We start from the raw sequence: 15,780 nt of genomic DNA on the forward strand, positions 1-15,780 counted from the left end.
CCAAAAATAAAAAATAAAAAAAAAAAAAAAAAAAAAAAGATAACTCCAACACTCCAGTTAAAAGGCAGAAATTTTCAGAATGGATAAAAAGGCAAGGTCCTACTATATGGTGCATGTAAGAAATCTACTTGAAATACAGACACAAACAGAAGACACACTAATCAGAAGCAAGCAGAAGTAGCTAATATTAAAAGCAGACAATGTAGAATGAGTTCAGAAGAAACTACCCTGTAGGAGTATTACAGTATTCTATTATTAAAATAGTCTATATTAGAATACATTGAATATATTCACCAGTGAAACTATCTAGGACAAAAGTTTTCTTTATGGAAAGGTTTTTAATTACAAATTCAATTTCTTTAATACATATTGAGCTATTCATGTTATCCATTTCTTCTTGAATAAACCTTGGCAATCTGTGTTTTTAAAAACATTTTCCTGTTTCATCTACATTATCAAATTTATTGGCATAAAGTTATTTAAAATATTCATTTATTTTCTTTTTAAATTTTTTATTTTTTTATTTTAATGTTTATTTAGTTTTGAGAGAGTGTGTGAGCAGGAGAAGGGCAGAGAGAGGAGACACAGAATCAGAAGCAGGCTCCAGGCTCTGAGCTGTCATCACAGAGCCCAATGTGGGGCTCAAACTCAGGATCCATGAGATCATGACCTGACCTGAAGTCAGACACTTAACCAACTGAGCCAGCCAGGTGCACCTCTTTTTAGATTTTTTTTAAAGTCTCTTTATTTATTTTGAGAGAGAGAGACAGCAAGCAGGGGAGGGGTAAAGAGTGAGAAAGAGAGAATCCCAAGCAGGTTCCACACCGGCAGCACAGAGTCCAATAGGGGGCTTGAACTCTCAAACCCAGAGATCATGACCTGAGCCAAAATCAAGAGTAGGATGCTTAATTGACTGAGCCACCCAGGTGCTCCCATTTATTTTCTTTTTAGTGTCTACAGGATCTATAGCAATGTTTTCACTCTCTTATTTCTGGTATCAATAATTTGTGACTTCTTTTATTCCTGATCAGTTTGGCTACAAATTTATCAATTTTATTGATCATGTCAAAGAATCAGCTTTTGATTTCATTAGTTTTTCTCCATTTTTCATTTCACTGATTTGTTTCCTCTCTTCTGCTTAAGTTAGATTTGCTTTTTCTTTTTTTTATCTAATTTCTTAAGGTAGAAACTTAAGTCACTGAGACCTTATCTCTCTTATATATAAATAATTAGATATTTGGTGCTAATGAATTACCCTCTAAACACTGCTTTGGTGGCTTCCCACAAATTTTGATACTACATTTTCCTTTTTATTCAATTCAAAATGTTTATCATTTCTCTTCTGATTTCCTCATTGACTTAGGGATTATTTTTTTTAATTTGTTTAATGTTTATTTTTGAGAGAGAGAGAGAGAGAGTGAGCGAGCGAGTGAGCATGAGCAGGGCAGGGGCGGAGAGAGAGGGAGACCCAGAATCCGAAGCAGGCTCCAGGCTCCAAGTTGTCAGTGCAGAGCCTGATGTGGGACTTGAACTCATGGAACCGTGAGATCATGACCTGAGCTGAAATCAAGAGGCGGACGCTTAACCGACTGAACCACCCAGGCGCCCCCATGACTCAGGGATTATTTTAGAAATAAATTATTTAGTTTCCAAAATATTTGGGGGATTTTCCAAATACCTGTTATTGATTTCTAATTTGCTTTTCATTGTGCTCAGAGAACATACTTTGCATAGTTCTTTTAAATTTATTAAGACTTGTTTTATGACCCACAATAAGGTCTACCTTGGTAAATGTTCCATGTGTATGTGAAAAGAATGGATACTACCTTGTGGCTGGAGGGTGTTCCATAAATGCCGATGAGGTTAAGGTGGTTGTTAGTACTATTTGAGTCTTCTATATCCTTAACTGATTTTCTGTATACTTGTTCTATTAATTGAGAGTGGTGTTGAAATCTCCAGCTCTACTTGTGGATGTGTCTATTTCCTCTTGTTACATCCTCTGATTAACTGACACCTTTAGAACAAAATGCCCCTCTGGAATTTATTCTTCAAGACTGCTGAAAAAATATATAAATAAATAAAAATAAAAAGATCGCTGGTGGGATGCCTGGGTAGCTCAGTCAGTTGAGCGTCCGACTTCGGCTCAGGTCATGACCTCGCGGTCTGGGAGTTTGAGCCCCGTGTTGGGCTCTGTGCTGACAGCTCAGAGCCTGGAGCCTGCTTCCGATTCTGTGTCTCCTTCTCTCTCTGCCCATTCCCCACTCATGCTCTGTCTCTCTCTGTCTCTCAAAAATGAATAAACATTAAAAAAAATTAAAAAAAAAAAGATCGCTGGTGTCAGTGAAGAAACTATTTATAGTAGTTCCCCACCCCCCCCATACCTTATCCATAGGAGATCTGTTCCAAGGCCCTCAGGGGATGCCTGAAACTGCAGAAAGTACCCAAACCTATACATACTATGTTCTTTTCCTGCACATTCATATGATAAGTTTACTTATAAATTAGACACAGGGGTGCTGGGCAGCTCAGTCAGTTGAATGTCCAACTTCAGCTCAAGTCATGATCTTGTGGTTCATGAGTTTGGGCCCCACACTGGGGTCTCTGCTGTCAGTGCAGAGACCATTTCAGATCCTCTGTCCCCTCCCCTACTCATGGTCACTCACTCTGTCTCTCTCTAAAATAAACATTTAAAAAATAAATAAATTAGGCAGAGTAAGAAATAATAGAACAATTTTAACAATATATTGTAACAAGTTATATGAATGTGATCTCTCTCAAAATATCGTACTATATTCACCTTCTTCTTGTGATGATGTGAGGTAATAAAATGTCTATGTGATGAGATGAAGTAAAGTAAATGACATAGGGATTGTTACATAGCCTTAGGCTACTACAACCTTCTGATGATATGTCAGAAGGATCATCTGCTTCCTGACCCTACCTTATGAATCATGTGTTTATAAAAGTCTTACCGTATCATCAAGACCATCTATGTGCAAAACCACTGTTTTGGCACGTTTGTTTGTAGTTCCCAGGAAAAACTGAGCTTTCCTTCTACGTGAATTCATTTCATTGTAACTATCACCATCTGCCATACTGGAAGACTGGAGAATGTCATAAATTTCAGAAGCCAGCAGTTTTGTTTCTCCTGGAGTTGTAGACCTTGAAAAGAAACACATATAAATTAATAAACTAGTCCGGTCACCTCTATTGATTCTGTAATTTTATTCAACTTTGCAGAGCCTTGTTTTCTTCATTCTGATGTTTCATTCAATTTATTTATTTATTTTTTTTTAATTTTTAAAAAAATTTTTTTTTTTTCAACGTTTTTTATTTATTTTTGGGACAGAGAGAGACAGAGCATGAACGGGGGAGGGGCAGAGAGAGAGGGAGACACAGAATCGGAAACAGGCTCCAGGCTCCGAGCCATCAGCCCAGAGCCTGACGCGGGGCTCGAACTCACGGACCGCGAGATCGTGACCTGGCTGAAGTCGGACGCTTAACCGACTGCGCCACCCAGGCGCCCCTGTTTCATTCAATTTAAAGGAAATACCTAGAATAATCAACATTGAAAAAGCAGTTAGTTGATAATAAGGTCTTCTAATTTTAAAACCATGGTTTACTGAGATTCAAAACTCATCACTATATAGTATAAAACCACATTCAGGGGCACCTGGGTGGCTCAGTCAGTTGACCATCTGACTTCAGCTCAGGTCATGATCTCAGAGTCTGAGTTTGAGCCCCACAGCGAGCTCTGTGCTGACAGCTCAGAGCCTGGAGCCTGATTCAGATTCTGTGTCTCCTCTCTCTGCCCCTCCCCCGCTAATGTTCAGTCTCTCTCAAAAATAAATAAATGTTAAAAAAAATAATAAAAACTTAAAGTTTTTTAATAAAAAAAATAAATAAAAGCACATTTAATCAAAAGCATTAAACAGGAAATCAACTAAAAAGATTAGATTAGAACCTGTCCCTGGATTAACATTAATATAATTTGAAGGTCCCCTGACCTTCAAGAAAGTACAACACATAAAAAACCAAAATGAGAAAACAAATTAGGAGAGGATCATTCATATTAGAATCATTATAAAAAAGAGATTTCTTAATAAATTCAAATTGTTTCTTAATTTACATTTTTTACTTATCTTTTACAAAGCATGAATATATTATAAAACCACAACTGGGGCACCTGGGTGGCTCAGCTGGTTAAGCGTCTGACTTCAGCTCAGGTCATTATCTCACGGCTCGTGAGTTCGAGCCACACATTGGGCTCTGTGCTGACAGCTCGGAGCCTGGAGCCTGCTTCAGATTCTGTGTCTCTCCTTCTCTCTGCCCCTCCCCCACTCACACCCTCTCTCTCTCTCTCCCTCAAGAATAAATTAACATTAAAAACAAAATTCTTTAAAACACACACACACAACTAAAAACAAAAGTTTTCATTCTTAAACTTTTTAAAATTTTTAATGTTTATTTTTGAAAGAGAGAGAGTGCAGGCACACAGGGGAGGGGAAGCGGGGTAGAGGGGGGGACAGAGTGCACATAGCCCAACAATGGGGGGCTCGAACTCACAAATCGTGACCTGAGCCAAAGTCAGATGCTTAACCCACCGAGCCACCCAGGAGCTCCTCCATTCTTGAACTCTTAAATCCTACTATAGGTCCTCAAATAAACATCTGGTGCCATGCTGTCCAAAACACTTTCTGCACTGATAGAAATGTTTGATAGCTGCACTGTCCACTCACCACATGAGGCTACTGACCAACCACAATTAAAAAAATGATTATTTACTTTGAATTAAATTTAAATTGCCACGTGTGGCAAGTGTATACTATACTGGACAGCACAGATCTAACACTTATTAGTTGAATAAACAGTAAATATACATAACTATAAAAAATAACCCTCATTTCACTTACAGATAAGTTTAATTAATCCAAACCTTATAACACACATTCAAGGCTTTTAAATCTGTCCCCATTCAGCTCTGCCAACATCAGCTCATTTTGTCTTTTTATGAACACCTTTTACAGATGCCTTTTCCTCAACCAAAAGACATAAGCTTTTTTTTTTAATTTTTTTTTTTAACATTTATTTATTTTTGAGACAGAGAGAGACAGAGCATGAACGGGGGAGGGGCAGAGAGAGAGGGAGACACAGAATCGGAAGCAGGCTCCAGGCTCCGAGCCATCAGCCCAGAGCCCGACGCGGGGCTCGAACTCGCGGACCGCGAGATCGTGACCTGAGCTGAAGTCGGTCGCTCAACCGACTGAGCCACCCAGGCGCCCCAAAAGACATAAGCTTTTTAACTCTTCCTCCTTCCTTGAAGGTTCAACCTCAACTACCATCTTCTTTGTGAAGCTTTCCCACCCCAACAATCCATTCCACCCTCTACATTTAAAGTACTATGATTGTACTTATACTATTGATCGTAATTTTTTTTTCTTTTGAAGAATGGATATGTATTCTCTCTTTACCTTCCACAAAGCCTCACAAAACTTTTTGCCATCCGTTTATTGAATGAGCAAGAACACTTCAATTTCTGATATTCAGACTATAAACCTTCTAAGCTATACAGAGCTTCAGTTCCAGGGGTACTAATCTGGCAATTTTCCAAGCACTCAATTTACTATACCAGGTGCCTTTTTGGGCTACCGTTGACCACAGAGATCAATTACTTTGAATGATTTTGACTGTGTATTGCAAGAAGCTATCAAAAAGATTATTTTCAGGTGGGGGGTTGAAATGTCTCAGCACTCTTCTGATAGCTGTTTCACAGTACTGAAAAGGTCACTGCAGTTCTGAGATTTTTTTTTTAAATTTTTTTTTAACGTTTATCAGCGCGTGCATGCATGAGCGGGGAAGGGGCAAAGAGAGAGGGAGACACAGAATCCGAAGCAGGCTCCAGGCTCTGAGCTGTCAGCACAGAGCCCGACGCGGGGCTCGAACTCACAGACAGCACAATCATGACTTGAGCCGAAGTCAGACACTCAACCGACTGAGCCACCCAGGAGCCCCCTTTTATTTTTTTTAGTTCTGAGATACTTTAAATACTAGCCAACCAAAAGTTGTAGAATATGAGGACAGTGGTTAGATACTCATGAATTTAAAAGAGAAAAAAACCAGTGTCTTTGCTACCCCTCTTCACCACCAATATTGTTTTCAAGTGTTTGCATCAAATTAAAAAATCATCAAATAGAAGATTCAACTAATGAGCTTCCTATAAAATTTTTGAAATGCACATACACTATTTCAAAAACTTTGTTTCCAGATGAAGCAGTAGGGACATAAAATATTAAAACACAGTAACATCAAATAATTATCTTCCTATTCTGCAGAATAACAACTGTAAGAGTAGTTCTAAACCATACAGGGTTACTAACCCCTTGAAAATCTGGTGTAAAATTAGAGAATGTTTCACAAAAAATGCAAATATAAAAATTTTCTACATTTTCAGTGAGTTTATGTACCCACCCAAGCCATCCATCTTATGTCAACCTCAAAGAACAGAGATGGTTTAACATTTTTTTTAAACTGATCTAGAATTGGAGAGAGTAGAATAGGAGAACAGCAATGTAGTGATCCATCCAATGTGTGAGAATTTTCAATAAAATGTAAACTACTGGTAAGAATATAATTGGTAATACTGGAATAATATTGTTTTCCAAATACTCTTTGACTCTGTAATTCTTCTACTGGAACTTGTTAAGAAATAATCTATGAAATGAAAGTAATCCAAAACAGGGGCACCTGGGCGGCTTCAGTCAGTTCGGCTCAGGTCATGATCTCATGGTCCATGAGTTCAAGCCCCGCATCCAGCTCTGTGCAGACAGTTCAGAGCCTGGAGCCTGCTTTGGATTCTGTGTCTTCCCCTCTCTCTGCCCCTCTGCCACTCGTGCTCTGTCTCTCTCAAAAACTAAATAAACATTTAAAAAATTAAAAAAAAAAAGTAATCCAAAACATAAGAATAGCCTTTTAAACAGTTAGGCAAGGAAGTTTTAGGGATACCTGGGTGGCTCAGCTGGTTGAGGGTCTGACTCTTGATCCTGAATCAGGCATGATCCCAGAGCTATGGGATGGAACCTCCATGCTAAGAGTGGACCCTGCTTGGGATTCTCTCTCTCCCTCCCCCCACCCCCCACCTTGTGCTCACTCACTCTCTCTACAATAAAAAATAAATTTTTTAAAATAAATTTAAAAAATATTTATTTTGAGAGAAAGAAAGCATTAGGGAGGGGCAGAGAAAGAATCCCAAGCAGGTTCCCTGCTGTAAGCACAGAGGCCGATGCAGGGCTTGAACCCACAAACCGTGAGATCATGACCTGAGCTGAAATCAAGAGTGAGAGGTTTGGGAGCCTGGGTGGTTCAGTCAGTTAAGCACCCGACTTCAGCTCAGGTCATGATCTCATGCTTCATGAGTTTGAGCCCCTGTCAAGCTATGTGCTGAGAGCTCAGAGCCTGGATCCTGCCACAGATTCTGTGTCTCCCTCTCTCTCTGCCCCACCCCCACTTGCACTCTTGTCTCTCTCTCTCTCAAAAATGAATAAATGTTAAAAAAAAAAAAATTAAAAAAAAAAAAAAAAAGAGATGTTTAACCAACCGAGCCACCCAGGTGCCCCTAAATAAAAATTTAAAAAAGAAGTTTTGTGACTCCTGGGTAGCTCAGTCGGTTAAGCATCAGACTTCGGCTCAGGTCATGATCTCACGGTTCATGAGCTTGTGCCCCAATTTGAAGTGAGCTTGAGCCCCACTTTGGGCGAACACAAGCTTCGCATTGAGTGAGCCCTGGTTCTCTCTTTCCCTGCCCTCACTCATTTGTGCCCTCTCTCTAAAAAAAAAAAAAAAAAAAAAAAAAAAAAACCCAAAAAGTGTTAGGACAGTACTGACCAACATAACTTTCTGAAATGATGGAAATGTAGTAAACTAGTCACATGAATATTAAATACTTGGAATAAGGATGGTACAAGTGAAAAATTGGTTTTTAAATTTAATTTTAATTTTAATTTAAATTGCCACATGTGGCTAACAACTACCATACGAGACAGAATTTTTAGAAAAAAAGGGAAGATCACCTCTGCTGTTAACTTCTTTAAGTTAACCTTCCTTTTCCTGATTATTACTCCCATACATCTGACAAACCATTTCTCTAACACGTTTTCTGACTAAGGTCCTGCAAAAGAAATTAGCTCTACAAAAACTATAAGTGACAATTTTCTCAATTCTCCAAAGGATGGTATAGAGTTAAAACCATTCTAGATTCACAGGAGAGAAGATAATCTGTACATCTATTGGATTCCTTAGGGCTCTGGGGCTTAATTCTCTCATACACCTGTATTACCAGTTTCCACATTAGTAGCAACAGAGTGAGGGAAGAGAATTCCATTTATTCATAAGAACAATTTGCGAAAGTGATACGTGTGCATTTACAATTGCCTGTGCTGCTAGAGGCTACTCGCACTAACTTTCATTTAGGAAATTAAGGATTTGGGGCACCCGGCTGGCTTAGGCGGTAGAGCACACAATTCCTGATCTTAGATTTGTGAGTTCGACTCCCACATGGGGTGTAAAGATTGCTTAAAAATAAAATCTTAAAAAAAAAAAATTACAGATTTACCAAAAAACAGAAAAAAAGAAAATTAAGGATTTACAACAAAACTATACTTATAGTCACACATCTTATGTTTGCTTAGATAAACAAAGCAATTACAGATAATTAGAAAAATGGTTCTATGAAATAAATACTCCTATGACCACCATTTTTAACTTGTTTCATAATTCCAAAATCTCATCATTTTCACACAGTAATAAATTCCCTTCTGGAAGATTTTCAATTTCTACCTACTTAAAACCAAAAGATTTTAAAAGAATAACATAATCAAATCAACATGATGGCCTCACTGTTAAGTATGGTTTTCAGGTGTACCTCACAGGACTAATTTTATTGCTACCCTTCCTATGAAACGGTTAAGGGATCTATTTACAGGCCCAGATCCCTCTCAAAACTAAGTAAAATTTTGTCTTAGGCAAAATTAAATTTACAAAAGCATATAAGCAAATTTAATTACAGTTACTTCGTGATCAGGGCACTATGAAGTACCCATTCAACAAATCAATTATACCTTTTTTTTTTCCCCAAAAAATCAATTATAAATAATTATTTCCTTACTTTTAAAAAATGCTTTTAAAACCAAAAAGAAAAATCCAAGACCGTCTACAGATGTGGAAGCTAGTCTTTAAAAAAAAAAAAATTACTGTTCAAATACTATCATTCAAAACATTCAAAAAGAAAAAGTCTAGAGTTTTATGGTATGTTTGGCCATAAATATGAGAGGCTGTATAATTAAACAAGAATTAATTGCCCTCATCTTCTTAGGCAATTGCAAATTGAAAGAGCTGATTAATGCCCTGGATTTAGTTCAGTCTTTAAAATGTGACATCAGAAAAAAAGACTATCTTGAAAATTTCTTTCATCTAAGTAATTGGAATTTTGTTCTCAGTAATTCACTATTAAATAATGAAGTATATTGATTCCTCACCACTTTTTCTAATTAGTTATCCATACTGAAAAGGTTCATGTTATTCATAAAACACAACTACAAGAAACTTGACCTTTATTATATATCAAAAATAATCTTAATTCTGAATATATATCCTTATTGGTCATAAACACCAATTCACTCTAATCCTAGATGCCGCTATAAACATTTCATACTGCTCATAAAGGCCAGTTAAAACCTCCACATACTACATAAAATCAATGAATATATCATTTTACTGTTGAAGACTTGCTATCTATCATCTTGAAAAACATCTTAAATTTTCCTTTAGGAGTTGCTTTTGCTTTTCTTTTCGTTGTTTGCTAAGAAGTGTTCTGGTAACATTTATGCAACCCAGAAAATTATCCCTCATTTTTCAATGCAAAAAACATTCCTAAATTAAAAAGGGTTCTAAGAAGGAAGTCAACAGCTCTGTTTAGGTAACAATGAAATCCGAGGCAGGGAACCTATGATCCTTGAGCCAAAGCCTATTCATTTATACATTAACCATGGCTGTTTTGACCCACCAGGGTAGTTGCAACGGGGACTGTTATGTCTAGCAAAGCCTAAAACATTTACTGGCTTTTCACAGAAAAAAAATTGCCAACCTCTGTTCTAAATAATTACAAAAAAGACACTTAAAAAAAACTACAAAGTATGTGGAATGTAACCACAGCCATTAAGAATGATAGTGCAAGGGACACCTGGGTGGCTCAGTTGGTTAAGCATCTGACTTCGGCTCAGGTCACAATCTTATGGTTCGGGAGTCCAAGCCCCACATCAGGCTCTGTGCTGCTAGCTCAGAGCCCGGATCCTGCTTTGGATTCTGTGTCTCCCTCTCTCTCTGCCCCTCCCCTGCTCATGCTCTTGTCTCTCTCTCTTTCTCTCTCTCTCATAAAAAATAAACATGATAAAAAAAAAGAATGATATTGCAGGTAAATGGTTATATGGAAGAGTGCTCCTGATAATATATATTAACTACCACTACTGCCCTTACCTTTTATAAAATATATTGGCATCGGATTTCTCAAAAAAAAAAAAAAGAATAAAAATCAAGGCAAAGCAGAGCAACATTTTCAAGAATCTCAAGAAAACAAAAGGTGAGCCATGGATCCAGTCCAGCTGTCCTTTAAGTATTAAAGTTACAGAAAAAGGGTTTTAAACATGAAAGAAGTCAAGGAATATTTGAGCCTTTCTTGAGCAATCTACTAGACAATGAGCTTAAACCAAGAGATGACCAGAAAAGTTTTGCAAAAGGACAATGAGCATTTTCTATATTTAACTGTGGATCTAAGTTTAAAACAAAGGTGGGAAAGAGAATGAAAGAACACATCAATGTTTGACAAAGCAGAAATAATCCAACTTCAAAAAAAAAAGGAGTCACCTGAAACTAATGTAACATTATGTGTAAACTATACTCAAACAATTTTTTAAAAAAAGGACAAGGGAGAAGAAAAGACTAAAGTAGAAAAAGTTTAGTGACTATGGAACACATAACAGGTGGGAATCAAAAAATTACCATTAAAACTAACAATCAAGATAGCGGAAGTTTAAATAAGAAAACAGACAACTTAGAATATTTTTTAAAAGTATAAGTACAAGAGCAACCACTGTAACAGTAAAACAAACCATTTTAAGTATGAGAAGAAATTTTCAAAGTAAGGATCACCTGGGTGGCTTAGTCAGTTAAGCTTCTGATTCTTGATTTCAGCTTTGGTCATGGTCTCATGGCATGTGAGATCGAGCCCTGCATTGGACTCCATGCTGAACGTGGAGCCTGTTTGGGATTCTCTCTCTCCCTCTCTCTCTGTCCCTTCTCTACTTGTGTGCTCTCTCTCAAAATAAATAAACTCTAAATAAAAAAAAAAAAAAGACATTTTCAAAGTAAAAGAAAACCTCATGCAGAGAAAAAAACACAACTACTACAACATAACATACACAGTAACTATCACAAAAATGAATGAAGATTAAATATATCAATCACTCAATATAAATGGACTTAGTTCACCAAGTAAAACAAAAAGATTTTCCATTTGGCTCAAAAAAACAAAACACAACTAAAACAAAGTGATTCAGAAATAAAGGAATGGGCAAATGTTGACCAGGCAAATAGAAACAATGAGAACAGGGCTTGCATACTGATCAAACAAAGTAAGGGGTGCCTACGTGGCTCAGTTAGTTGAGCATCTGACTCTTGATTTCAGCTCAGGTCATGGGATCAAGCCCTGCACTACGCTCCGTGCTGAGCATGGAACCTGCTTAAGACTCCCTCGCGCGCGCTCTCTCTCTCTCTCTCTCTCCCTCTCTCCCCCACTTGTGCTCTCTCTCTAAAATAAGATGAACATTAAATAAATAAATGAAATGAAAGAAATTTTAACTACTTTTTAAAAAGAACACAGAAACAAGAAGCAAAAACCACATAAGGAAATAAAGAACACAAAGCAATAAAGCACAAGCTTTTCACCCAAGATTTTAGCAAGAAGAATAGACCATTGTTTATTATGGCACTGTTTCAAAATCTAGGATTTTAGGAAGTTCTCCAGATGAAATGAGATATTTTAAAGTTGAGAGGCCACATTTTATTGAAGCAGCTTTTACTTATAGTATATTTCATACTAGATATTCACAAGCACTTTTATAAAATGCATCTTATAGCAGAACTATTACTCCTAAAATACAAATTACAATGTCCTATAAATACCAATACAAATTGTCTTAACCTGATTTAGATGTTCTCCTGAGTCAACATTTTGAAAATTGTCTCCAAAAAAGGAATCCAAAACTAAAAAATAAAATGTAAAAAGGTTCTAACCTCTAATGAAATGTTATTTATGGAAGAGATTAAAATTAAACATAATGCCAGATTTATTCTCAATGACAGAGAACTGAAAGTAATAGTGACTTTGGAGTCAATTCAACTATCAATCCATAAGCATCAATAAACACAAGGAAACCTGCTGTTAAATAAATGTTAAAATCTCAGCAAAATTCTGTAACAAAACATAAGACAGTGATTAAGGCTCAAAATTTTAGTATGCAGAATTTCTCCTAGTTTATAAAACATTTTTCTCAGCTTCCCGTGTGAAGAATAATGTCCACTTTCCACACCTACTTTTGAGGTTTGGTTTCCCTTTCAATCACTGCCAAGTGAAAGGTTTCCCTTCAGTCAATAGAGCAGCATATTATATTCCATGGGTCTTTCTGGAATATGGGGAGATTTTTACACTTCCTTAGTTGCAGAGTTCCATAGAATCATAGCTAAAACTCTCCCTAACTCAGTACTCCCAAATAGAAATACTGATTGGAATCACATCCTAACTGGCTGGCTTTCATGGGACAACCATATCAAAGAAAGCAATTAGGGTATATAATATAAATCTCTTGTGCTATGGCTTACCAAAGTGATCTATATAATAATGGGATGCCAATTCGTTCATAAACTAGTTAAGTTAGGATATCAATAGATCAGACATCTGTATATAGTAACACACATGACACAATGCAAAATGTCTAAAGAACACACATTTACCAAAGCAGTTATGCATATAAAACTCACCCTACCATATATGAGAATTTTTCATTCTGATTTAAAAAAAAATTTTTTTAATGTTTATTTATTTTTGAGAGACAGAGAGTGCGAGTGGGGGAGGGGCAGAGAGCGAGAAGGAGACACAGAATCTGAAACAGGCTCCAGGTTCTGAGCTGTCAGCATAGAGCCTGACACGGGGCTCAAACCCACAGACCGCAAGATCATGGCCTGAGCCAAAGTCAGACGCTTAACTGACTGAGCCACCCAGGTGCCCCACGTTCTGATTTTTAATAAAGGTACCCAAAAGAACCAAGTAGATGAAAAGATAAGAAAAATGCCTGACCAACCTAATTTCCTAAAAGAAAATCAAGTCCATGCCATGAGACAGTTCATAAGTTAAACATGCTCAGCCAAAACCTGATTCCAATACTTCTCTAATACTTCACAGTCTTAATGTTTACAAGCCAAAACTCAGTTTTTATTAACCTTCTAAAAACATTCAAATATAGCAATAAATTTCTAAGATGATCACCACACTGTCCGAAAAAAACACACTTTGAGTTATAAAACTAAGTCACTGTGGCAGCCAAGGAGATACACTGCATGGATCTCCCTTTAAGAAAGAAGCTTGCTTGGGGCTCCTGGGTGGCTCAATTGGTTAAGCTAAGTGTCTGACTTCAGCTCAGGTCACGATCTCACGGTTTGTGGGTTTGAGCCCCGCATCAGGCTCTGTGCCGACAGCTCAGAGCTTGGATCCTGCTTCAGATTCTGTGTCTCCCTCTCTCTCTGCCCCTCCCTGGCTTGCTCTCTCTCTCTCTCTCTCAGAGCTTGCATCCTGCTTCAGATTCTGTGTCTCCCTCTCTCTCTGCCCCTCCCTGGCTTGCACTCTCTCTCTCTCTCTCTCTCTCAAAAATGAATAAACATTAAATAAAAAGAAAGAAAAGAAAAGAAAAGAAAAGAAAAGAAAAGAAAAGAAAAGAAAAGAAAAGAAAAGAAAAGGAAAGAAAAGAAAAGAGAAAAGAAAAGAAGCTTGCTTGCCCTTTGGGTGCAGAAAGTGGAGTAGCAGCTGTCATTGCTTTGAGATCCATCACACCATTCAAGCTTTTATACCAAGGCCTGGCTCTTCACAGGCAGTCCCCAGCCAATGACTGAGCGGTGGGGACACTAGGTGGCCATTTCTTCCCAGTGCAAGTCTCATTCACAGGGCAATCCTTGCTGTGAGCTCCCCTTTGGGTTGACTATCAGATCTGCACTGCAATCTGAGACTCTCCTTGCCTCACTCGGTTTCCTCTCCATTATCCTTTTACAGATGACAGATCCGCACTGAAGTCTAAAGACTGGAGTCTAATCCTGCTTCATCCTCCTCTATCTTTACAGGCCTTACCCCACAACAAACCTCTTCCATTTCTAACTCCATTTCAAGATCTCTTTTCCAGATGATAAGCCAAGATAATGACCTGAATGGACACAACACTTCTCTTACAAAAATATAAGTAGTCTCCCTACTATTTTATAAACGTCTCTCTCACATATACACACACACACATATACACATATCTACCAGAACATTAGCCAATCAAAAAACATTGTTTTACAGGTTTAATCTATGCAACCTCTAAAACTTGCTCTAAATCTTTAAAGTTCAGATTTAAAGTACATTTTAACATATTAACATTAAATTTTTTCATGGAATTTCTTACATTTAAATAATTTTTACCACATAAATTTTCAACTTCAATAACTATACCTGTTAAAGGACAACACAATCTTAAGTTCATCATATGAATAAAACTGCACTACAGAAGCATCCATGCTATGCTTTCCAAAAGAGCTAATATGCCAGTAAAAATAGTTAATTTATATGGGGGTGCCTGGGTGACTCAGTCAGTTTTGTGTCTGACTGGCTCAGGTCATGATCTTGTGGTTCAAGAGTTGAAGCCCTCCATTGTGCTCGATGCTGACAGCAGGGAGCCCGCTTCGCATTCTCTGTTCCCCTCTCTCTGCCCCTCTCCCGCTTGGCTCTTGCTCTCTCTTGCTCTCCCTCTCTCAAAAGTAAACATTTAAAACAAAATTGTTACCTATATGGCATTGAAGCATACTAGAAACAATAATGAAACCTTTTATTTTATACAACTTTTTAGGATATACAAAACGTTTCTACATATATTATCCATTAGATCCTCAATCACTTTGCAGGTGTTACTATAGGCTTTAGATAAGGAAACTTAGGGTCAAAGAGATTGTCTCAAGTAAGAACTAGAATCCAGATTTTTGCTGGTGGAATTGACCTCAAATCATAGAGATAATTAACACAATTGATACAGTTAATACTTTCTATTACTTATTCTTAACTGATCACTTCAATAAAAACAAGAAAAAAACTTCAGCCTCTTATCTGGTCATTATCAAAGATCAAGGCACCACAGAACTATCCTATCAGGCAGCTGACCCCATAAGAACAAATATTTTAGAGATTTCTGAAAAATAAGATTAATAAAATAAAATTTATCCAGAAGCTAAGAACACCAAGAAAAAAAGCACACTGCATTGGAAGTCAGTTTCGATGATTCTTCACTGATATAATTTAACCATTTAGCATTTGGGAATTACAGAACTTTTGTGAGCACTCGAGCCAAAGAAACTCCAAGATTTCTTTCTTGTGGTCACTTACAGTGGATATTTATTATTCTTGACCCTTTTATGCCCTAGAATGCTGCGGGG

At 37.3% G+C, this 15,780-nt stretch overlaps 1 protein-coding gene across 1 annotated transcript in view; it reads right to left on the bottom strand.

The window, feature by feature from the left end:
* Positions 1 to 15,780, bottom strand: part of ARMC1 (armadillo repeat containing 1) — a 42,318-nt gene that overhangs the window by 13,366 nt on the left and 13,172 nt on the right. Inside the window, exon 4 of the mRNA XM_058699700.1 lies at positions 2,973 to 3,162. Coding sequence (XP_058555683.1) covers positions 2,973 to 3,162 — 190 coding nt within the window. The remainder of the gene's footprint in view (positions 1 to 2,972; positions 3,163 to 15,780) is intronic.

This window comes from Neofelis nebulosa, chromosome 14 (genome assembly GCF_028018385.1).
Source record: "Neofelis nebulosa isolate mNeoNeb1 chromosome 14, mNeoNeb1.pri, whole genome shotgun sequence".
Classification (NCBI taxonomy): Eukaryota; Metazoa; Chordata; class Mammalia; order Carnivora; family Felidae; genus Neofelis; species Neofelis nebulosa.